The 24,191-nt window shown below is 39.7% G+C and overlaps 1 protein-coding gene across 1 annotated transcript in view; it reads right to left on the reverse strand.

The window, feature by feature from the left end:
- ncam3 (neural cell adhesion molecule 3) overlaps positions 1-22,987 on the reverse strand; it is a 30,800-nt gene extending 7,813 nt beyond the window's left edge. Inside the window, exons 1-11 of the mRNA XM_062063516.1 lie at positions 22,763-22,987; positions 22,514-22,585; positions 22,208-22,402; positions 16,544-16,681; positions 14,658-14,798; positions 14,427-14,544; positions 7,783-7,937; positions 7,521-7,654; positions 7,291-7,426; positions 2,404-2,571; positions 2,187-2,307 (exon numbers count right to left, since the gene is read on the reverse strand). Coding sequence (XP_061919500.1) covers positions 2,187-2,307; positions 2,404-2,571; positions 7,291-7,426; positions 7,521-7,654; positions 7,783-7,937; positions 14,427-14,544; positions 14,658-14,798; positions 16,544-16,681; positions 22,208-22,402; positions 22,514-22,585; positions 22,763-22,829 — 1,445 coding nt within the window. The 5' untranslated portion in view covers positions 22,830-22,987. The remainder of the gene's footprint in view (positions 1-2,186; positions 2,308-2,403; positions 2,572-7,290; positions 7,427-7,520; positions 7,655-7,782; positions 7,938-14,426; positions 14,545-14,657; positions 14,799-16,543; positions 16,682-22,207; positions 22,403-22,513; positions 22,586-22,762) is intronic.
- Between the last annotated feature and the right edge of the window lie 1,204 nt (positions 22,988-24,191).

Consider the following 24,191-nt stretch of genomic DNA (forward strand, 5'->3'; position numbering starts at 1 on the left):
GGAAAGAGCAAAAAGACCATGCAGAAAATTAGACTTTTTGGGCATCGCATGGACTTCACTATCAAAGCACAGCTGTCATGTCTATTGCAACAAATGACGACAGCCATTTTACTGTAACTACTATCCATTTTCAGTCAGTATAGACTCTGGTGAACTTAACAATTTAAATGCCGAACTAAAACTGATTGATAATTGGATTAGATAAAATAATAGAATGATTATTAATGCAGAGAGGACTAAATCTGAATATATTTGAAATCAACCACCTGTGTTAAATTTGACTAAGGGAGGTTGAACCGGTTACAGGGTTAAAGTTATTTGATCTCAATGTTGACAATATGTTAAAATTGGAAGTTAATTATTTTTTACTGAAAATAGAAGTATGGCAGTAATAAATCACTGTAAAAAATGTGTACCTAACAGTGTCATGAAAACTTTAGTTAAGTCTTCAGTTTTGTCACATTAAGTTTATTGTTCTGCTATTTAAAGTTAAAGTACCAATGATTGTCACACACACACTAGGTGTGGCAAAATTATTCTCTGCATTTGACCCATCATCCTTGATCACCCCCTGGGAGGTGAGGGGAGCAGTGAGCAGCAGCGGTGGCCATGCCCGGGAATCATTTTTGGGGATTTAACTCCCAATTCCAACCCTTGATGCTGAGTGCCTAGCAGGGAGGTAATGGGTCCCATTTTTATATTCTTTGGTATGACTCAGCCGGGGTTTGAACTCACAACCTACCGATCTCAGGGCGGACACTCATATTTGGTCCAATACAACTGGAATTAACCTAAAGGTGAAATGCACTTTTTTTTTTAATGTTTCCTATCGTTCATAATCACTATTAATCATTATTAATCATGACAACGGGTTGATTTTTTATGCATTCTAAATATTAAATAAAAACAGTAAATAAAAGTCTGCTTACAGCGGCGCTAATGGGAGCTCCACTATTCTTCCCATAAAATCCGATAAATAACCATTCAAAAAGCACCAACAATACTCAATTTACATTTCTTGACTTGAATATTAACCAAGTATTAGTGATATTATTATTTTAAGCACTAACGCAAACTAACTATTTATAATGGCGCCGTGATAACTTCCTTTGTGCCGATGTTTACAACATCAGAGTGATCTGCTGCTTTCTTGCTTCCCTGCTCCCTGTAAGTTTATTGTAGATCATAAATCATGCATCTCACGTGAAAAGTGGATGGCTGAAGATATAATCCGACAAGTTGGGACACCTTGATAGCCATTTAGCATTCTGGACCTGGCAAGAACAACACAAAGAGCACTCGTTCCCCCGACCCAGTTTCTTTGCGAGAATTATGAGACATTTTTAATCTAAATGGGAATATATGAACACCCTAGCAGTAGGCATCCTAATGTAAGTGATGTTTTATTATGTTTGTTGGCTCAAATAAAGTCTACAGTGAGCAGCAATCAGTGATGAAGAAGAAATATAAAGCAAACGTTGTAATGCATTTTTAAATTAATGCACCACGGCTGCTTAAAATGATCAAAATACGTTAATATTAAATGTTATTATAAATGTTCTCAATACTACATTACATATACATCATGTATATAAAACCCTAATGGAGGTATTTGGATGTTTTTTTAGGGGCTCTGTTGGCAGAATTGAACGGTTACCACAAGCTCCATTGTCAGCGGACTTCTGATCAAATGTATTTAACATCTAGAATGCATTTTTTTTTAAATACGTCATCATGTCTTTCATAATGATTGTGAACGATAGGGAAAAAACAAAACAAACTGCAGTTACCCTTTAAGCAAACTGCAAGTTGCTCAAGATAAAGATGTTTGTGTCGCCCTGAGTTGTCCATTCAGCACAAATGTCATACAAAGGAATTGATAGCTACTTTCGCAGCAGCTATTGGGGATCTTGATGAACATAGAAACAATCCTGAGACTGTCTTACCTCCTGCAGGGAGATGATGGCATCAGACAAGATGGTATGGTAATGATGATTTTGGAGACATTACATAAGATATGGAAAAAGAGAAGAAATAGTGAGAACAGATGACAAATGTAGATTAATGCACGGTCAAAAACTACGCCATCGGACAATTTACATCGAAAATATAAACAAACAGAGTAGATTTTTCGCTCAGACTTGTGTTTTGTTACGCCGTCTCGTGCTTCTCATGTGTGACACTCACGTATTCCTTGGGTGTGAGCAGTGTGCGTTTCTGAGAATTGTCCCAGTCCTACAGCATTCAAAGCCGCCAAACGCACAGTATATAACGTGTAAGGCTCGAGGGAAGTCACAGCCATAGTGTCTAGATGTAGAAACATGGATATGTCCTTTAAACATAATGATCCAGAGAGCACAAATGATTTTTTAGGAGCAGTGATTAATCACTACTGTAAATCACCAGCATTTGGGACTGTGATCTCCTTCCATTGCTCGGCTGCATTTTTCCTCCACTGCAGAACGATGTTTGTGATTGGTGTCCCCCCACTGACAGGCAGAGTTGTAAGGGAGAAGAATACTGAAGCAGGTCCAGGTGACACTGATAGGTAATAAGGTGGTCCAGGCTGCGCTGTGGGTCAAGAGGATGAAAATGAAAAAACTAAATATGCATTGAAATGGTAAGTATCGATTTCAAATGATCATGTACACCTGCAAAGGATAAATTAGTTGTCATTGTTGATTGACACCAACAGATATGTATTAATTTTGATTTATTGTGGCTGCATTTGGGCTGCACGGTGGTATAGCAGCTAGCAGGTCAGCCTAACAAGGTTTAGAACGGCACAGCAGTGAAGATGGTAAGCAGCACCAAGCTGTTGTAAAAAGAGCTCAGGAGCGCATGCACTTTTTGCGTAGGATGAAAAGAGCACAGCGCCCTCCCCCCATTCTCACCACATTCTACAGAGGCACTATAGAGAGGCTACTGACCAACTGCACCTCTGTCTGTACTGGAGCCTGCAGGGACTCAGACTGGAAGTCTCTGCAGAGAGTGGTGAGGATGGCGGAAAAGATCATCAGGACTCCTCTTCCTCCTATCCGGGAAATCGCAAAAAGTCGCTGCCTGACCTAGGCTCAGAAAATCTGTAGAGACTACTCCCACCTCCACCAAGGACTGTTTTCACTGCTGGACTCTAGAAATAGTTTACGCAGCCTCCGTAGCAGAGGTTCTGTAACAGCTTCTTCCCTCAGGCCATAAGACTCTTGAACGCATCAAAATAATCCCCTCAATTCCCCCCCAAAACGGATTAACTCGCTGGAATATAAAGACAATATAACATACATCCATAAACGTGGATGCATATGCAAAAGTGCAATATATTTATCTGTACTTATTTATATCTGCACCTTATTGCTCTTTTATCCTGTAATACAATGAGCTAATGCAACCACATTTCGTTATCTGTGCTATAAAGTTGAAATTTGAATGACAATAAAAGGAAATCTAAGTCTAAATCTAAGTCTAAAACACTGGTGAATATTACGTCTTCATTCTCTTTATTGGACAAAGGTAGACAAGTCCAAGGTCTTCAAAGTTTTGTGATGGTTGAGGCAATTTCTGAGGTAGACGTGATGCAGCCAGAGAAGCTGAGTTGCAAGTGATTTTCAATGTTTATTTTAGAACTGAGGATGTGTACTGTAGCTGAAACTTTTCATCTTCTGATGCCTTGAATCATGGATTTTATTCCTTCTATCAGACATAGGGGAACTTTGTGACTGCAGGAATCATCAACATGAACATGTACAGTAAGACTAAACAAAATTGGCTTGCAAGCTTGATGAAGTGGAAGGATAAAACACAGGCCCCTGATGTCAAAGTGTCCTCTCTGAGATGTAAACAATGAGCTACAATATGTGTGTTTGTACTCTTAGTTTAAGGAATGCATCTAGTGGATTTAAGAGCAAAATGTATATATTAGAATATTCTAACAGTCAAGAGATGCAGGTTAAAATCTACGTAGGAACATGAGTGAAGCTAAAAGGAGTGTGAATGGTTGCTTGTCTACAATATATGTGCCCTGTTTATGACTGGTGACCAGTCTAGGATGTACCTAATGACGACAAGTTGTATGGATTAGAATGGAATAGAGGTGTTATTATTTGCAGTAGTGGATGATTTCACATAATGACAGGACATTTTTGATTCTATATGAAACAATATTTAAATAAACATCCATCCATCCATTTCCTACCGCTTATTCCCTTCGGGGTCGCGGGGGGCGCTGGAGCCTATCTCAGCTACAATCGGGCGGAAGGCGGGGTACACCCTGGACACATTAGATGTAATTATATTTGAAGTGATATACTGTAATAATAAACACATTGTAAGGTTGATACTTCTGTGACAGCTCCAAACAACTGGATCTTGGGTAAGTGATGCACAAAGCATGTTTAAAGCCAACGAACTGCCAGGAAATATTTAGGATGGAGTATAAGAGTTTGATTGTTTTTATTTTTTAAGAATGTAGACAAGAAAAAGCTTTTGTGTATCGGTTCACGGTGTTAAACTCTGGAATGGACTGTGTGATGAATTGAAACAATGTATGAACATAGAGTAGTTTAAGAACACGTACAGTATAAAAACATGATTCCTAAAAGATGTGAGGATGGGAAGTTATATAGATCACCAAAAGGGGGCATAGTTTTGCCTTTTTTTCTTTTTATATTTAGTCTTGTCGTGATTAATATGTTTTATTATATCATTATTCTTGGCTTTATATTATTATGTTGGAATTGTTTTTTTATTACAATTATCCATATAATTTTTATTATTGTTGTTATTGTTACTTGGAATCAGGCAAATTAATGAATTAGAGTCGTTCTTCGCAACATCTTGCTTCAAATACGATGGCTTCCTCACATCGCTGAATTGTTGGGGTTTTTTTGGTTTTCTTAACATATTCTACAAACTGTTTCCCTAAATTAAGCATTCTTAAGCATAAACATGGCTAAATGAACTAAAGATTTTAATACTACAGTAGTATTGGCCACTAGATGAGACCGAACTAATCAGAGCATGCTGTTAAGAATACATATATAGCAGGAATTCTCAAACTGTGGTACGTGTACCACGTGCGGTACGGGGGCTCTATCTAGTGGTACGGCAAAAAGAACCCACTTGATTAAAGTACAGTGTTTTATTTTCCTATCTTCAAACTGTTACTGTTCAAACTGTGAGTAACCTGCTCAGTGGCCTTGTGGTTAGAGTGTCCGCCCTAAGATCGGTTGGTCGTGAGTTCAAACCCCAGGTGAGTCATACCAAAGACTATAAAAATGGGACCCATTACCTCCCTGCCTGGCAGTCAGCATCAAGGGTTGGAATTGGGGGTTAAAACACCAAAATCATTCCTGAGCGCAGCCACCGCTGCTACTCACTGCTCTCCTCACCTCCCAGGGGGTGGAACAAGGTGATGAGTCAAATGCAGAGGTTAATTTCACCACACCTAATGTGTGTGTGACTATCAGTGGTACTTTAACTTTAATGTTACAGTGGCTAAAAATATGAAATATACTTGTTAAACGAAACCGCTGCCATGTTTTTAATGAATACTTGGGCTTACTACTCTACTATATTTTAATGCTGGTCATTATGGTGGTACTTGGTTTACTAACCAGTGCTATATTGGATTAAAAGAATGTAAATGTGACTAAAAGTTATTCCATGTCTAGAGGGCTCTCATAATATTGAAAAATGTATTTAGAAGGTAGTAAACAAGTTTTTATGCTCACGCTATGAACATATTTGATTTATAATTAACGAGTCCTACTTTACGGAAATTAATTTATTGCAGTCATGTCCGTAACCAGCCAACAGCGAAAAACAGGGGATTACTGTATTGATATTTTTGAGTGTACTTGATAAGTTTCAACGACTTCTCACTCCTTTTTTGAACATACATGTGGCAAACACATTTGTCTCCTTATGTTTTTATGTTAATTATTGTTCATGTTCAAAATAAAAATAAAACTACAAAGACACGATTTTCAATATAAGGGGTTCTAACAATCACAGGCGTTTACATTATTATTATTATTACTAATATCTATCTAATTATTAGGGTAGTTACCGTAGTTAATTATTGGTTGGTGTTGCTGTCACTTCGTACTCGTCTGTATCTGCCTATATATGTCTATATTGTACATATGTATGTTTGTGCCTACGCAAAAATACATTATTTAGAAAAACATTTTTTTCATATGTGAGTAAAAGATTATTGATAATATGTAGGTACCACCAAATTAATATTTTTGTATAATAATAATGACAAGAAAACTAGGGCAGCACGGTGGTGAGGGGTTAGTGCATGTGCCTCACAATATGAAGGTCCTGGGTTCGATCCCCGGGCTCGGGATCTTTCTGTGTGGAGTTTGCATGTTCTCCCCGTGACTGCGTGGGTTCCCTCCGGGTACTCCGGCTTCCTCCCACCTCCAAAGACATGCACCTGGGGATAGGTTGATTGGCAACACTAAATTGGTCCTAGTGTGTGAATGTTGTCTGTCTATCTGTGTTGGCCCTGCGATGAGGTGGCGACTTGTCTAGGGTGTATCCCGCCTTCCGCCCAAGTGCAGCTGAGATAGGCTCCAGCACCCCCGCGACCCAGAACGGGACAAAGCGTTAGAAAATGGATGGATGGAGGTCAGCGCATTAATTTCACAAACGCATTACAACGTTTGCTTTTTCCTTCAACAACAACACTGACCACTACTCAAGGCAGACTTTGGGAGAAATAACAAACAAAATAAAACAATCAGTTATTGTACAATGTGTGCTTTTCGCTGGGATGACCACTAATGGGATGTTAATATCTTCCCATTTAGATAAAGAATTATAATCCTCGCGAAGGGTTAAAAAAAAGTTGGCTGCAAACTAGCCGAAAGCAGAATGCAGCTGAGATAGGCTCCAGCACCCCCCGTGACCCCAAAAGGGACAAGCGGTAGAAAATGGATGGATGGATGAATAAGAAAACTAAGTATTTAATTTATAAATAAGGGGTGGCACTCGTTTTATTTCTTCCCACTCTTTTTTGGATATGATAAACCCAACAATTATTTATTGTTTTCATTTTTCATGTGTTTTATTTGTGAAGTATTTGTTTTTATTTCTGTACTTTACTGTAATGTTACTAAGATTATTTCCTTTTTGATATTATTTAATTTTGATTTGTTTATAACAAGTCAAAAATAAACTACTACTAAACTATTACTACTTCTACCACTACTACTAATAAAATGCAAAAATAAAGTAAGCGCACACTGTTTATTCCAATGCAAAGATAAGATGATCTCTTACTGTGAATTGCAACATCTCTTGAAGCATTGCCAGTGACGCTGACAGCCATGCAGGAATACAGACCACCATCAGAGGGCACTATTTCATCAATCACCAACACACCTTCCTCAACACTGATACGACCAGAAGAAGAGTCCTAAGAGGCCAAACGCAAACATATAATACGAAAGTTAGACCTCACATGGAATAATCAATACTAATGTTGTGTGTCTGGCACAGTACACACATACCAGTGTTTGTCCATTGCACTTGTTGATCCAGTGTAGTTCAGGCTGAGGATGGCCGGAGACGTTACAGGCCACAGACACACGCTCGCCCACGTTGACGTTCTGCTGTTCGACAGACAAAGACACCTCTGGGGATTCTGAAATGAAAGAAGTCCAACATCACCACAGCACTGTACTGTCCGTACATTAATATGACAGTGTTTCCCCGCAGCTGTGTTACATTCACAAAGACAAACGACAAACATTGGAGAAGATTAAAACAAACCAAAGACGTGAAGCATGATGGTAGCACTGCTTTCAGCGATCTTGTTGGTGGCGGTACAGACGTACTCCCCATAGTCGTTCCTGACAACTGATCTTATGGTCAACTGGCTGCGGTCAGAGTTGTACTTGTGATGTGAGGGGTCATAAAATACTGGCCTGCAGAGAAATGCATACATACATACGATTCAGAATTTTAACGAATCAATTAGATATAATCATACATTAACTATGACAGAGACATTTAACTTGTGTGATTTATCAAGACAGAGCAGAATACCATACTTATCTGTTGGTATCTGAATTAGATACCCAGCTATAACTTTTTGCAACCCAACGCTAAGAACACGTAAATGCTGATTATCGGCAATGTGACCTCGGACTATGTTAAGGTAACGTGTGGAGTTCCCCAGGGTCCGGTTCTTGGCCCTGCACTCACACACGGTGTTAGCTTTCACTGTTATGCTGATGACACCCAACTCTACATGCCCCTAAAGCTGACCAACACTCCGGATTGTAGTCAGCTGGAGGCGTGTCTTAATGAAATTAAACAATGGATGTCCGCTAACTTTTTGCAACTCAACGCTAAGAAAACGGAAATGCTGATTATCGGTCCTGCTAGACACCTATTTATTAATACCACTTTAACATTTGACAACCAAACAATTACACAAGGCGACTCGGTAAAGAATCTGGGTATTATCTTCGACCCAACTCTCTCATTTGAGTCACACATCAAGAGTGTTACTAAAACGGCCTTCTTTCATCTCCGTAATATCGCTAAAATTCGTTCCATTTTGTCCACCAGCGACGCTGAGATCATTATTCATGCGTTCGTTGCGTCAAGTCTCAATTACTGTAACGTAATATTTTCGGGCCTCCCTATGTCTAGCATTAAAAGATTACAGTTGGTACAAAATGCGGCTGCTAGACTTTTGACAAGAACAAGAAAGTTTGATCATATTACTCCTATACTGGCTCACCTGCACTGGCTTCCTGTGCACTTAAGATGCGACTTTAAGGTTTTACTACTTACGTATAAAATACTACATGGTCTAGCTCCATCCTATCTTGCTGATTGTATTGTACCATATGTCCCGGCAAGAAAACAGGGGGGTTCCCCACATATGCGGTCCCCTCCAAGGTTTCTCATTGTATCCCATTGGGTTGAGTTTTTTCTTGCCCTGATGTGGGATCTGAGCCGAGGATGTTGTTGTGGCTTGTGCAGCCCCTTGAGACACTCGTGATTTAATGCTATATAAACAAACTTTGATTGATATAAACTTTAAAAACCTCAACAAACAACAATCCGGATTTGGATCTGTATCATTAGTTACACATACTACCAAAGTTACAAAGATATTAATGTTCCATTCAGACACTGTTTGAGCAGGATTCATTGTGCAACAACACAGTGACCTTTTGTTGTTGTTTGTCATTCGAGCTAGCTAACGTGGCTGTAGCTGGTAAACTACGATGTCAAACTAGCAACAAACAAATCTCACAAAATGTTACTACATTTCATAAATGATTAGACAGCTAATCTACGATCTATGATATATGATCTCCAACAGCTGTTTGTATTGTTTAGACAGCTAATCCATTTCATTATTTATGTTAGCTGTATTTAGAATGTTGTTGTTTTTATCTTAAAATTGTTTATCATAGCTAACACGGCTGTAGCTGGTAAACTACGATGTCAAACTAGCAACAAATGGACCACACAACATGTTACTACATTTTATAAATGATTAGACAGCTAATCTACTGTCATGATCTCCCATAGCTGTATTGTATTGTTGATGTTTTTATTTTAAAATTGTTTGTCATACTAACTACTGTAACCAACATGGCTGTAGATGGTAAAGTACAATGTAAGACTAGCAGCAAACGGACTTCACTACATTCAACCACATTTCATGAGTAACAAAATAGCTAACCTACTTTCCTAATTTACATTAGTCGTGTGTAAAATGTTGTTGTTTTTCTTTAAAAATAAACTACGATGTCAAACTAGCAACAAACAAATCTCACAAAATTTTACTACATATCATAAATGATTAGACAGCTAATCTACGATCTATGATCTATGATCTCCAACAGCTGTTTGTATTGTTTAGACAGCTAATCTATTTCATTATTTATGTTAGCTGTATTTAGAATGTTGTTGTTTTTATCTTAAAATTGTTTATCATAGCTAACACGGCTGTAGCTGGTAAACTACGATGTCAAACTAGCAACAAATGGACCACACAACATGTTACTACATTTTATAAATGATTATACAGCTAATCTACTGTCATGATCTCCCATAGCTGTATTGTATTGTTGATGTTTTTATTTTAAAATTGTTTGTCATACTAACTACTGTAACCAACATGGCTGTAGATGGTAAAGTACAATGTAAGACTGGCAGCAAACGGACTTCACTACATTCAACCACATTTCATGAGTAACAAAATAGCTAACCTACTTTCCTACTTACATTACATTACATTAGTCGTGTGTAAAATGTTGTTGTTTTTCTTTAAAAATCATTCTTCATACGATCTAGCTAATGGGGCTGTATCCGTTAAACTATGATGTCAAACTAGCAGCAAACTGACTTCACAACATTTTATGAGCGTTTAAACAGCTAATCATTATTTACGTTAGCTGTATGAATGTTGTTGTTTTTATTTTAAAATTGTTTATCGTAGCTAAAGCGGCTTGTAGATGGTAAATTACGATGTCAGACTAACAGCAAACAGACTTCACTAAAATGTTTTACATTAAATGAATGATTAGTCAGCTAATGTAATATTATTATCTACACTGACTATGTGTAGAATGTTGTTTTTATTTTAAAACCGTTTGTCATACAAGCTATAGCTAACAGTTTTGGCTGCAAACTACGATGTCAGATTTGGAAAAAACAAACTTCGCTACGATTTACTACATTTTATGAATGACCTGCCAGCTAATCTAATTTCATAATTTACACTAGCTATGTTTAGAATGTTGTTTTTATTTTAAAATGGTTCATTGTACGAACTAGCTATCGCGGCTGCAACCGGTAAACTACGATGTCAGACTAACAGCAAATGGACTTCACTACAATTTATGACATTTAATGAATGATTAGACAGCTAATCTATTTTACATTAGCCATGTTGCCCAAGTTAGCCATTATTTTTAATTTTAAAGTCGCTCAATGTGACGACCAACTAATGCAACTATTGTACGTATTGTATTGTCGCTTCTAAATACTGTGACAATCACTTTTTATAGTTTATTAACCATCTAATAACTGTGATTTAATGTCGTACACCATAGTGTAGTATGTGACTGCCTATATGAGAGCCACTAAGCAGCCCAGGATGATGACGTAGTGGGAAACAGGTAGTGTCTAATTTCTTAGGGTTTGTTTTCCTCCACATTTTCGAGGAGTGAAGGCTTAAAGGCCTACTGAAATGATTTTTTAAAAATTTAAACGGGAATAGCAGATCCATTCTATGTGTCATACTTGATCATTTCGCGATATTGCCATATTTTTGCTGAAAGGATTTAGTAGAGAAAATTGACGATAAAGTTCGCAACTTTTGCTCGCTGATAAAAAAAGCCTTGCCTGTACCGGAAGTAGTGTGACGTCACAGGAGGTAATATTCCTCACAATTTTCCTTTGTTTACAATGGAGCGAGAGAGATTTGGAGCGACAAAGCGACGATTACCCCATTAATTTGAGCGAGGATGAAAGATTTGTGGATGAGTAACGTTAGAGTGAAGAACTAGAGGCAGTGCAGGACGTATCTTTTTTCGCTCTGACCGTAACTTAGGTACAAGCTGGCTCATTGGATTCCACACTCTCTCCTTTTTCTATTGTAGATCACGGATTTGTATTTTAAACCACCTCGGATACTATATCCTCTTGAAAATGAGAGTCGAGCACGCGAAATGGACATTCAAAGTGACTTTTATCTCCACAACAATACATCGGTGACACACTTAGCTACTGAGCTAACATGATAGCATCGTTCTCAAATGCAGATAGAAACAAAATACATAAATCCCTGACTGGAAGGATAGACAGAAGATCAACAATATTATTAAACCATGTACATGTAACTACACGGTTAATAATTCTCAGCCTGGTAAAGCTTAACAATGTTGTTAGCAACTTAGCAACCGGACCTCACAGAGCTATGATAAAAACATTAGCGCTCCACCTACGCCAGCCAGCCCTCATCTGCCCATTCATCAGCCCTCATCTGCCCATCAACAGCCGTGCTCACCTGCGTTCCAGCGATCGACGGCGCGACGAAGGACTTCACCCATCATCGCCGAAGCTCTTTAGCATGAGCTAACGTGATAGCATCTGTCTCAAATGCAGATAGAAATAAAATAAATAAATCCCTGACTGGAAGGATAGACAGAAGATCAACAATACTATTAAACCATGTACATGTAACTACACGGTTAATAATTCTCAGCCTGGTAAAGCTTAACAATGCTGTTGCTAACGACGCTAAGGCTAATTTAGCAACTTAGCAACCGGACCTCACAGAGCTATGATAAAAACATTAGCGCTCCAACTACGCCAGCCAGCCCTCATCTGCCCATCAACAGCCGTGCTCACCTGCGTTCCAGCGATCGACGGCGCGACGAAGGACTTCATCCGTGGCTTTGGCGGCTAGCATCGGCTAGGCGTCTGCTAAGTAAGTAGTCCTTGTTGTGTTGCTACAGCCAGCCGCTAATACACCGATCGATCCCACCTACAACGTTCTTCTTTGCAGCTTCCATTGTTCATTAAACAAATTGCAAAAGATTCACCAACACAGATGTCCAGAATACTGTAGAATTATGAAATGAAAACAGAGCTTGTTGTATAGGATTCTTCGGGCTCCGAATACTTCCCTTGTCCTCGTGACGTCACACGCATACGTCAGCATAATAAAACGTTTTTAACCGGAAGTGTGGCTGGAAATTTAAAATTGCACTTTATAAGTTAACCCGGCCGTATTGGCATGTGTTGCAATGTTAAGATTTCATCATTGATATATAAACTATCAGACTGCGTGGTCGCTAGTAGTGGGTTTCAGTAGGCCTTTAATTTAAGACAAAGGGGGAAGGGTCAAAGGGTCCCTTTAATGCTGACAACATTGGCACTTACTTCACAGTTCTGGACCTAAAATTTAAGTCTACAGGTAGAATTTCAGAACCCCCACTTTTTGCCTCAAAATGTGGGCGGCCTCCATCAGCTTACTAAAGTCACTCACAGAAGACTGGAGGCAATTTCATACAGCATTGTATGTGTTTTGGTAGCATCTTATATTTTCACACAGAATTTCAAGGAATTTGTTATGATCCCTTGCCCGGATCATAGTTTATTTAGGTTTTGATTCATGTGTGGTTTAAGTTCTGTTTCAGCACCCCTGTTTTGTGTTTCTCGGTTGTCATGGGTGCTGATTAGTGTCACCTGCCTCTGATTAGTGTTCAGGACGCTCACCTGTTCCTGGGCACTAATCAGAGAGCTATTTAGTCCTGCCTTTTCGCCTCACTCAGTCTGGTGCTTTTGTTTGCTTCCATGCAACAGTTTACGCCGATTACCCTTTGGATCCCTGAGCTAAGCTTTGCATTATGCATTTCCTAGTTAGCTATTCCGTTAGTTCCCCGTGCTATAGGCATTCCCCGTGCAATCGGCACGCTCTTCTTGTGTTTGTTTGATTGTTCCTGCCTGATTTATAAGAATAAATCACTATCTTACCTGCACATTTGTCTCTGGAGTTCCTGCTGCAATCTTGGAAAAACAATCCGCGCATTACCTTGCGTCCACGACGTTACAGAATTAGTAAATTTGTCTGCCAAATGCATTGTTGCCAGTTGTAGCAATACAGCTAAATAAGGGGTCAGCCTGCATCAGTTCTAAATGATGGGAATATGAGTAAAGTTTGGACCTCTCCAAACAAATTGACTCGCACAAAATGGGACGGACCAAGCGAGAGGAGTTTAATTTGCAGTGATCATTTGATGATTCTGACTTTGAAGATGAAGGGTTTTGGTCGGAGCTTGGATGGAAACATTTTTAAAGACTAAAGCCAAATTTGATCCTGAAAATCAGGAGCACCCTTGAGGGTAGAAAGACGGAGTCAGAAACTGAGGAAAAACAGAGAAAGAAGAGCAGGCCTGGCTGGCACTCAAAAATTAGAAAAAAAGAAGGTAATTGTATTTTGCGTCCTCTTCTGCAATGTTTTCTTTAAGGTGCTTGAGGAAATGCTGAAAGAGCATGAGGAACCCCAGACTATGGTGTTGATAGAAGAAGAGATACAAGAGCAGGGAAGTCCAGAAATGGTCATTGATTTATATTTCTTTTTTGCTCATAATGTTAACCATATCAGTTTTAAAATAATCATGGACTTGGATCACAGATTTCTCTAAAACTTATTGATATTATGGGAAATAACTGCCAGATTATTTTTTTAGGAGCAGAAAATACATAAAGAGAACTTGTTAGTGAAATTTCGGAAATCTGGAGGCTATGGGTCCAGAGTTTGCATTCAGGCTTACTCTACTGTAAATGATTATACATTTACACACACATGAACCCACATTATATGGGGAGAACTTGCAAACTCCACAGCTGGATGTGAGGCACAGTCATCAATCACTTACATGTTCCAGGTAATATTAGGTTTAGGATGGCCGTCGACCAAACAAAGCAAGGAAACGTTGGTTTCTGGTCCAGCTATCACTTTCTTCACCTCTTCTCTCAGATGCACAGTAGGAGGAGCTGTATCAAGTTTAAATATATGGGAATATCATTCACTAGACTAAATGCTGAATTGATTTCTGGTGTCTAGACAGAAAATAAAAAAGAGTACTGTATGTAAAGAATATACTTACCATTGACAACAACAGATATGGAAAGCTGCTTGTAGATGGGCCTTCCTCTTATCTGGGCATGGCACATGTATGTCCCAGCATCCTGTCTCCTCACTTTCTCAATCAAGAGTGTGTTATCAGGCTGCTGGCCAACATTATTTCCTGCAGGGAAAAAGATAAGAAAACCAAAAAAACACAAAGTTATTATATAAAAGATAGAAATTTGGGAAAAGGCAATTTGGCTACTGCTTCATTTGGCTGCTGCTTTATGAAACAGAAAAAATGTTCTTAAGCAAGCGCAGAAATAAGATTGGCAGTTTACTGTGGCTCAGGGGCATCAAACAAATTTTCATCTTGGGTCACATTGCAGTTACGGAAGCCCTCAAAGGGGCGTGTCATGGTAATATTCAGTCCCTCTAGGATTTAGTTATATTGCGATCGCGCTAATTTATGCAAATTCAACCAATTCCGGCAAATTGTGCGCTATGCAGCAACTTTACCTAATCCCGCAATTCCCTCATACATTTTGGCCAATCGTCGACATTTGCGCCAATCAAATTTATGCAGCACTCATCCGCAACGCATTTGTCTAATCAATCAAATGTCTCCCTGCATGACCTTAGGGACTGATTATCACACAACACGGTTGTAACGATTACCAATAAAACGGTAACCTGCCGTAAAATTCCAGACCGTTAGTACAGTATTTTCCGGACCATAGTGCGCACCGGATTATAAGGCGCATTAAAGGGGTCATATTATTATTATTTTTTTTTTCAAAATTTAAAACATTTTCTTGTGGTGTACATACTGTAACATGTAATGGTGGTTCTTTGGTCAAAGTGTTGCATAGATTATGTTTTACAGATCATCTTCAAGCCGCTTTCTGACAGTCGCTTCCGGATGCGCCGTTTTGTGAGCGGTCTTATTTACGTGGCTCACCTTCGACAGCGTCTTCTCCCCGTCATCTTTGTTGTAGCGGTATAGCATGCAAGGATGGGAGTTGAAGAAGTGTCAAAAGATGGAGTTAACTGTTTTAATGACATTCAGACTTAACCGTCCCACCGGAACTCTAATAACTAAAGTTCCTTGGGTGATTAATATAAACTCACCACACCGGTATGTTTTAGCGCTTTCATGGCGAGTTTACTGACAGATATAAGTATGAACTTTACACTACTTTATATTAGAAATGGCAACAGCGGAGGATGAATGTCCCATAACAAGAAGATAGAGGAAAAAGAAGAAGCTTATCGACTTGCGCAATTTTTCAGGACTTTCAGGACTTTTTCAGGACAGATCAGCAGGTACCAAAAGGTAAGACAAGTTTTTTTTGCATAATACTGCAAAAAAAAACGCCATATAATATGTCTTACGTTATACACACACCATAATAATACTTGTATGTTTAATGCGCCGACAATCCTTCAAGCGGTGCGGCTTCATAGCTTACCAAAGTCGTAGTAAAACATTTTGAAAGATTTTTGAGCGTCAGGTGTAATGTTCTATATTTTCAATGGAATATTTAAAATGTTGGTGTTCTTTACTTGAGACATATTGCAATCATAGTGCTATCTACACTTATCTCTTATTTTTGACTGCCATCTACTGGTTGCACTTATCATTACACCATGTGCCAAATAAAATAGCTTTGAGGTCGGTAAGTACAACCAACATTATTCCTTACATTAGGCGCACCGGGTTATAAAGCGCACTGTCGAGTTTTGAGGAAAAAAAAGGATTATAGTCCAGAATTACGGTATTATCGTTTTAAGTTTTACATTGTATTTATCTGAGAACAATTTTTCCAAGCTTTTGCGGGCCACATAAAAGGATGTGGCGAATCAGATTTGGCCCCGGGCCTTGAGTTTGACACCTGTGCTATAGGTAATGAATGATACACTTACCATAAAAAGAGTTCTGCTCCTTGTTGTATATCCAGCGAACCTCCACTGCCGGCTGGCCGTACACCAGACAAGGCAATATCCCATCTGTACCCTCCAAAAACTCATGGTAGGTGGGGGTGCTTCCAAATGAAGGACCGTCTTGCAAGAGATACAGGATGCATGTTTTTGGTACAATATAGTTCACTATAATTGACGAGCATAAGCATAAGGCCAGCATAAGGTGATTATTTACTTGGGTGCACAGTTCTTAATGTATGTTGAATAATTTGTAATTTACACATTTAATAGGGAATTGATCCTTGCATGCTTATTACACATAAAGGCTACGTAGACCACTACCAGTGACGTGCAGTCAGGGGAGGCAGGTGAGGCGGGGCCTCACGTGCCATCATGGAAAGAAAAAAAATGTAAAAAGAAAAAAAAATTATTAAATTGTTATACTGTACCCAGTGATTATACTATAAAGTTATTTTCCATTTAACTTCACCAGTTTTAGATTATTTTTATTCAAAATCGCTGAATTTTCACACTGAGAAGAGACTTGCGGTGAGTCACCAGCCAGTTGAGGCACGTCACTGAGTTGAGCCTCACGATGGATTGCGCAATGACTCGGCTAACTGCTGGCCTGCTGTGCAGTGAGACCGCATTGCTAAATGAATTATATTATACATTTCCATAGTTTAGTTAGCTTAGGTATATAATGTGTGTATTTTGTCAACAACTGTATGTGTGTAACATATTTCTTGTACTGAGCAATCATAAAACGGCTGCAAAAGACGCACTGTGTGAGGCTCACAGTAATCCCGCCTCCTGGTGGTAGAGGGCGGTAGTGATCCCAGATATCATTCTTGGGACTACTCGGCTGCAGAAGAAGTGACAACAAGCAGCAACAGTTAGCGATCGTTTATTTTTTCCTCTCGCCTGAACTTTTAACATGGAGGATTACATATCTAAAATAAAACAGTTTTCTAAACTGGACTTTCAATCAAAGCAGGGGGTAATAATTAAAAGAAGATCTCCATCGAGACAGAGAGACTTTTAAAACTGAAGAAAGATAAGGAAGACTTATATAAACAAGTTATCGATGCTTTTGTTCAAAAGGAGCTGCGCATGGACTTCATTTATAAGTAAAGGTAAGACCATAATAACGTTTTTTTTTATTAAATGTGCTTTTTTGTGTGCTACAGTTTGTATGTGTAAAGTTAAAGTACCAATGATTGCCACACACACTAGGTGTGGTGAAATTTGTCCTCTGCATTTGACCCATCCCCTTGCTCACCCCCCTGGGAGGTGAGGGGAGCAGTGGGCAGCAGCGGAACGCGCCCGGGAATGTTTTTTGGTGATTTAACCCCCAATTTCAACCCTTGATGCTGAGTGCCAAGCAGAGAAGAATGCTGGTATGAGCTTTTAAACATAACCCGTTAACTGCTTCCAATCAAATGGTGAATAAGATACTATTTAGGGTTCATATGTTTGTAAATCTGACTGTGATGAAGTCAGTGCCTCACCAGCCATGAACCTCACCGCACGTCACTGACCACTACAATACTACATAGTCAATGGCTCCATTGTCATTAGTGTTTGTTCATGGTATTAGTGGATGTTAAACATACACACAGTGATAATATTGTGTATCACATATTTGTAGTTTCTCATTACAACATGTCAGAATAAGAGTAGGAATAAGTAAAGCTTATTCAATTCTACCCCGTTCTGTTTCATAGCAATTTGCTTCACATTTGTTTGTCCTCAATCTGTAACACAACAGTGAATAAACAAATAAGTACATAAATACTGTAAATACATTAAAAAAGGATAAATAAACAAATTAATAATCAATCAATTATTTATTGTATATAGGTTAATACACTTATAAAGTATTCACGAATACATAAATAAATACATTTTTATGAATAAATACTTGTTTATAAGTTATGATTCACATTATGAGATGAATAAAGTGATACATTTTTTGACAAGGTTCAATATGTTTATCAGGATTCTTCTTGTACTTTTTAAACACTTTAAGTATGAACATTTTCATAAACTGGATCATATTAGTACATTGTTCCACTTCTTTGCTTAATCTATTCCATAATTTAATTCCATATACTGATATACTAAAGGTTTTAAGTGTTGTACGTACATATATTTTCAAATTTTTTGGTAGCAGGTAATAGTTTTCTTAGTGCATAATTTTAGCTGTTTGCAAATGCACCAAATCATTCAATTCAATATTTTAGATTAATAAATACATTTTAAAAAAGAGAGTTTGTTGATTTCAGTTATTTAGTTTCACTGCAATTTATCCATCCATCCATTTTTTAAATCAATAATTTTCTTGGGTCGTGGAGATGTACTACACTAGTTTTTCTTAACCATTGTTGGGCCACGAGCACTCCCTAAGAAGCCGCCAAAAAAAATTCTGTTTCCCAGCTGTGGTCGGTATGGGCCCCAGCGGTACTCAGTTTTAATACACTTTTCCACCACTTGTGGCAGTAATGACAATTTCAAACAAACAGTATAAGTTTGAAGCTGCAGTCATAGCAAAACAATTTAAGTGCAATAAATATGACTAAAGTAATGAAGCTGTATTTTCATTTGCACTAAATCTTCATTGACACTTTATTCAAGAAACACAAATTATTATTTAGCATAGTATTTATTTTTTTTAATTAGCCTGACCTAAGCTTTGATAATATTTTTTGTGATTAAAACATGGTTTAATATTATTTAACAAGGTTTACTTTGTTAACTGTAAGTGGGTTAGATATAATTATTAAATACTCTGTCGTTTTTGTCAAGCATTTATTGAGTCTTATGTGTTTTTCTTTTTTTTTTTGTGGTTTCACTGTCTTTCAGTTAAAGACCGAAAGAGCCTGACTTGTTACGGCTCAGGCTCCTGCCAACGCCTCTCATCCGTCTGTGGGCTCCAGTGAGCGCACCTCGGGACACGCCCACGGGCGCGCACAGTGTCTTCCATTTTAGCACTGGTGGCTGTGCTGATGTGGTAGCACAGCTGCACCCAGACAGGCTACCACCTGCCAGACAAATACCCCCTGTCTTCTGCTTTTCTCAGCCGCAGCCACCAGTCACCGAGCTAGCCCCTGTCCCCGAGCTAGCGTCCGAGCTAGCCCCTGTCCCCGAGCTAGCGTCCGAGCTAGCAGCTGTCCCCGAGCTAGCACCTGTCCCCGAGCTAGCGTCCGAGCTAGCACCTGACCCCGAGCTAGCGTCCGAGCTAGCACCTGACCCCGAGCTAGCGTCCGAGCTAGCACCTGACCCCGAGCTAGCGTCCGAGCTAGCACCTGTCCCCGAACTAGCCTCCGAGCTAGCACCAGCTTCCAGGCTGACTCCTGCGTCTCCGCCAGCTTCCAGGCTGGCCTCGACCTCTGCCCCTCGACCTGCAGTGTCGACCTCTGCACCTCGGCCTGATCCTCAGCCGTCCTCGTCTCCGGCGCCGACAACGCCTGCTGCTTCCATGCCTGCATTGCCGATGACGTCTTCCTCGCCTGCCCCGCCGATGACATCTGCCGCTTCCACGTCGCCGATGACATCTGCCGCTTCCTCGCCGCCGATGTCTGTCGCTTCCACGCCGCCAATGACGTCATCCTCTTTGCCTCTGATGTCACCTCCTCGTCTCCGGCGAGACGCACCATAGCGCCACTCGCGTCCGCCTTTCCGACGGCCAAGATGGTGGCCGTACCTTGGTCGCCCGCCTCGCCGGCCTCAGCGGCATTCTACTCGCCGCCGCCACCAGACCCGTCCCCGGTGGATTCGCGGACATTTGGGCCGGCGACCCACCACCAGTTCACCCCTCCGCCCACCCTTGACTTTTGTTCATGTGTTTTTGTTTGTGGTACGACCAGTAGGACATCTGGAAGCTGTCCATAAGGAGGGGGGTACTGTTACGGCTCAGGCTCCTGCCAACGCCTCTCATCCGTCTGTGCGCTCCAGTGAGCGCACCTCGGGACACGCCCACGGGCGCGCACATCCAGGAGCGCGCCGTGCGCGTCTCCGCCCCGCGGCAGCCGCCAGCTGCAAACGATCACCGGCGTTCTGCACACCTGCACTTAATGAAGGACCTGCCTTCATAAGCTCGTAGAACCTGCCAGGCAGCGCCGGAGTATAGTCTTCTTTACCCTTGTAAGCGTCCTGTATCTGGCTTCCATCCCACGAACTCGCTCCTTCCCTGTGACTTCCATGTTTCCATTGTTCTGATGTTCTTGTTGTCTTCCCGCAGCGCTTCCCGTGTTCCCCTGTGATCCCTCGTTGTTCCCCTTGCCCCCCGGACTGCCTTTTGGATTCTCGACCTCCCGCTTGGACTTTCTTCTGATGCTTCTCTCTCGCCCGGGTCACCTGCCTGCCCCATGGACTGCCCGTTTGCTCTCGTCAACACTTTGGTAACACACTTCAGTTAAATTACACACATAGTATTACTTCACACTCTTGTATTTTGGTCACACACTTCATTCTATAGTTTAGTTGTATTGTTGATATTATTATTATATATATATATATATATATATATATATATATATATATATATATATATATATATATATATATATATATATATATATATATATATATATATATATATATATATATATATATATATATATATATATATAATAAATTAGTGAACCTTACTGCCATCTAGTGTCTGTCGCCGTCACCTCCCCTAGTAAACCATAACATGACTAGTATTTTTAAGTCTTTCTCTAAGATTACCGGAGTAAAACTAAGACACTTAAACTTATTCTGCAACCCACAAATCCCTAGAAAAGCAAAGAGCATTTTAGCCTCCCCCAGCCATGACTTTGCCGCCCCGAGCCATGTCCTTGCAGGTAAATTCTCTCTGTTGCCAACGTTATGCCCTTCCTACGTGTAAAACAAATCGCTTTTCCAAATCATTCGTGCCCTCTGTAGCCAGACTCTTAAACTTTTGAATTCTTCAGAGGGTTGTATTGCTGTACTGTTTATGTATTTATTGACTATCTATTTATTGTGGGCCATGTGTAGGCTTTACAAACCACAACAACCTGCTGCTCAAACTGAATTGGTCCTTGAGGGACAGGGGTTAGTGTATGTGCCTTACAATACGAAGGTCCTGGGTTTGATCCCCAGGCTCGGGGTCTTTCTGTGTGGAGTTTGCATGTTCTCCCCGTGACACGCATGGGTTCCCTCGGGTACTCCGGCTTCCTCCACCTCCAAAAACATGCACCTGGGGATAGGTTGATTGGCAACACTAAATTGGCCCTAGAGTGTGAATGTTGTCTGTCTATCTGTGTTGGCCCTGCGATAAGGTGGTGATTTGTCCAGGCAGTACCCCGCCTACCGCCAGAATGCAGCTAAGATAGGCTCCAGCACCCCCCGCAACCCCGAAAGGGACAAGTGGTAGAAAATGGATGGATGGATAGATTTTGAGTAAGATTAAAATCAAGTTTAAGATGACTAAATTCAGTGTTAATATTTGAGTGGGCCCATCTTTAGTGGAAAAGTTGGGCCCTGAGGTCAAAAAGGTTCAAACCCCCAGAACTACACTCCCATGCTGCTTAACAATAAATGTTGTATAAATAAAAACAAGGTTTTCTTTATAAACTGGCCTGATGGTGTATGCTGCTACTATACTGTATATGCCAAAGTGCATGATATGTCACGTACCATAAACATAAAGCTCCGTCTGAACGTCATCCTGGTGTCCGCTGTCAAATTCACACAAACAGGTGTATTTGCCACCATCCTCCACTGTGGCATTCCTGATGAGCAGTTTAGAAGAGGTCTCGTCCACCTTTGATACACTCTCTTCATCAATCACCATGCCATTCTTTTGCCACGTTATATCTCCCTCGCCCCCAGCTATAGGAGAACAGGAAGTTTTAACTGAAGCATTTGGGGAGTCTGACAATTACAAGTGGCCCACACATGCATTAGAGACACAGATAAAGTTACGTTTGTGCAAAAACTTACCTTTACACAATAGTAAAATCTCATTTCCAACTTGAACATCTTGCTTACTGGTGATGATGTCCATCTTGGCATCTGAGAAGGTGAGGAAACCATGCACCATCAAACACCCGCCACTTTCTATTCAGAGTTATGTTCATTAGCGATATTTACAGGACAACCCATACTTATCTTATTGTAATCATCTAATTCCCAATCATGCATCATGTAAAATGTCATATATGAAAGATTTTTTTTAAAAACAGTTCTTACCTGTGCTGAATGCAAACAGAGGCAGCAGAAGCAGAGCCAGGTAGATATGACATGTTTGTTTTGCCATGGTCACCAAAATACCTTTCAGTCTAACTTTTCTTTTTTTGTACTCGCAGTTTTACACAGACAGCTTATCAAATTTTGAAGGGCTATTAAAAAAATGTGAGGTCAGTCATTCTGTTTTCCAGATTGTTATGACAGGGAGAGTCCGTGTCTGAAAGTATATAGGAGTCCAGGAGTAGATGAGAGGAAATAAGAAGTGGGTGGAGAGAAAACCCATGAGTCTCATCCCTCCTTTGTTTATACTATACTGTGTAACACTTTGGTCATTCATGAACAGACATGGAAATAAAATACATTCATAGTCCTTTTTCCTTTAATTCAATGAAGTGCATATTTACAGAAGTGGGAGGGATCATGAAACAACGCATACAACCCCTGGCAAAAAAGTATGTTTAATTTTGTATAAAAAAGCGGATGACAGATATGACAAAAACTATAGCTATGCCAACTTTCTGGCTCTAAGAAACACTGAAATTAGCCAAGAAAAGAAATAGTGGTAGTCAGTAACAGTTACATTTTTAGATAAGACAGAAAAGAAACACTGAAATTAGTCAAGAAAATAAATTGTGGTAGTCAGTAACAGTTATATTTTTAGATAAGACAGAATGAAACAATTATGGAATCACTGAACTCAAAGGGAAATTAGGTAATCATGAAAAACAAACAACCAAAAAATCATAACACACCACCAGCACTTTGTTGCAACATCTCTGGCTTTTATAATAGCTTGCAGTCTCTAAGGCAGGGGTGTCAAACTTACATCACAAGGGCTGGATCAGGTTTTATTCGGCCCGCAGGATGAGTTTGCTAAATACAAAAATTAACCTGAAATTTTAGAACGAAAGAAACAACTGTTCTGAATGTGTCCACTGGATGTCACAATAGCAATGATTTGTATCTTTGAAGATCAGTGGTGTCAAAGTCAAGGGCTGCGGGCCAGATCCGACCCGCTAATGAATTATCTATGGCCCCTGGGATGATATTTGATTAGTATTAATACAATACTCCATCAGTGCCAGCACTACAAATTTTCAAAATGGGTCCCAGGGACCCCGTCAAGTCATAAAAATGGGGTCCCACTGTAAATTTTTGGGGTCCCACTTTTTTGTAACCGTTTTGAAAACAAATCATAAATGTATGCATTATCCTGATCCATCCCACATTCTATATTGTGTTTTGGAAAAAGGTTGTCATAAACGTTACTTAATTCTTTTTTTTTTTTTTTAATACAAAAGAAAACATTTTTATGCATATATCAATTTATTCAGTTATAAACATTCATTCACTTTCTTCTTTCCTTCTAAACTTTACCGCTGCCGGTATTGTTTTCTATATTTTTATTGTCATATTTTCATAATGTGTTTGT

Source organism: Entelurus aequoreus, linkage group LG11 (genome assembly GCF_033978785.1).
Source record: "Entelurus aequoreus isolate RoL-2023_Sb linkage group LG11, RoL_Eaeq_v1.1, whole genome shotgun sequence".
Classification (NCBI taxonomy): domain Eukaryota; kingdom Metazoa; phylum Chordata; class Actinopteri; order Syngnathiformes; family Syngnathidae; genus Entelurus; species Entelurus aequoreus.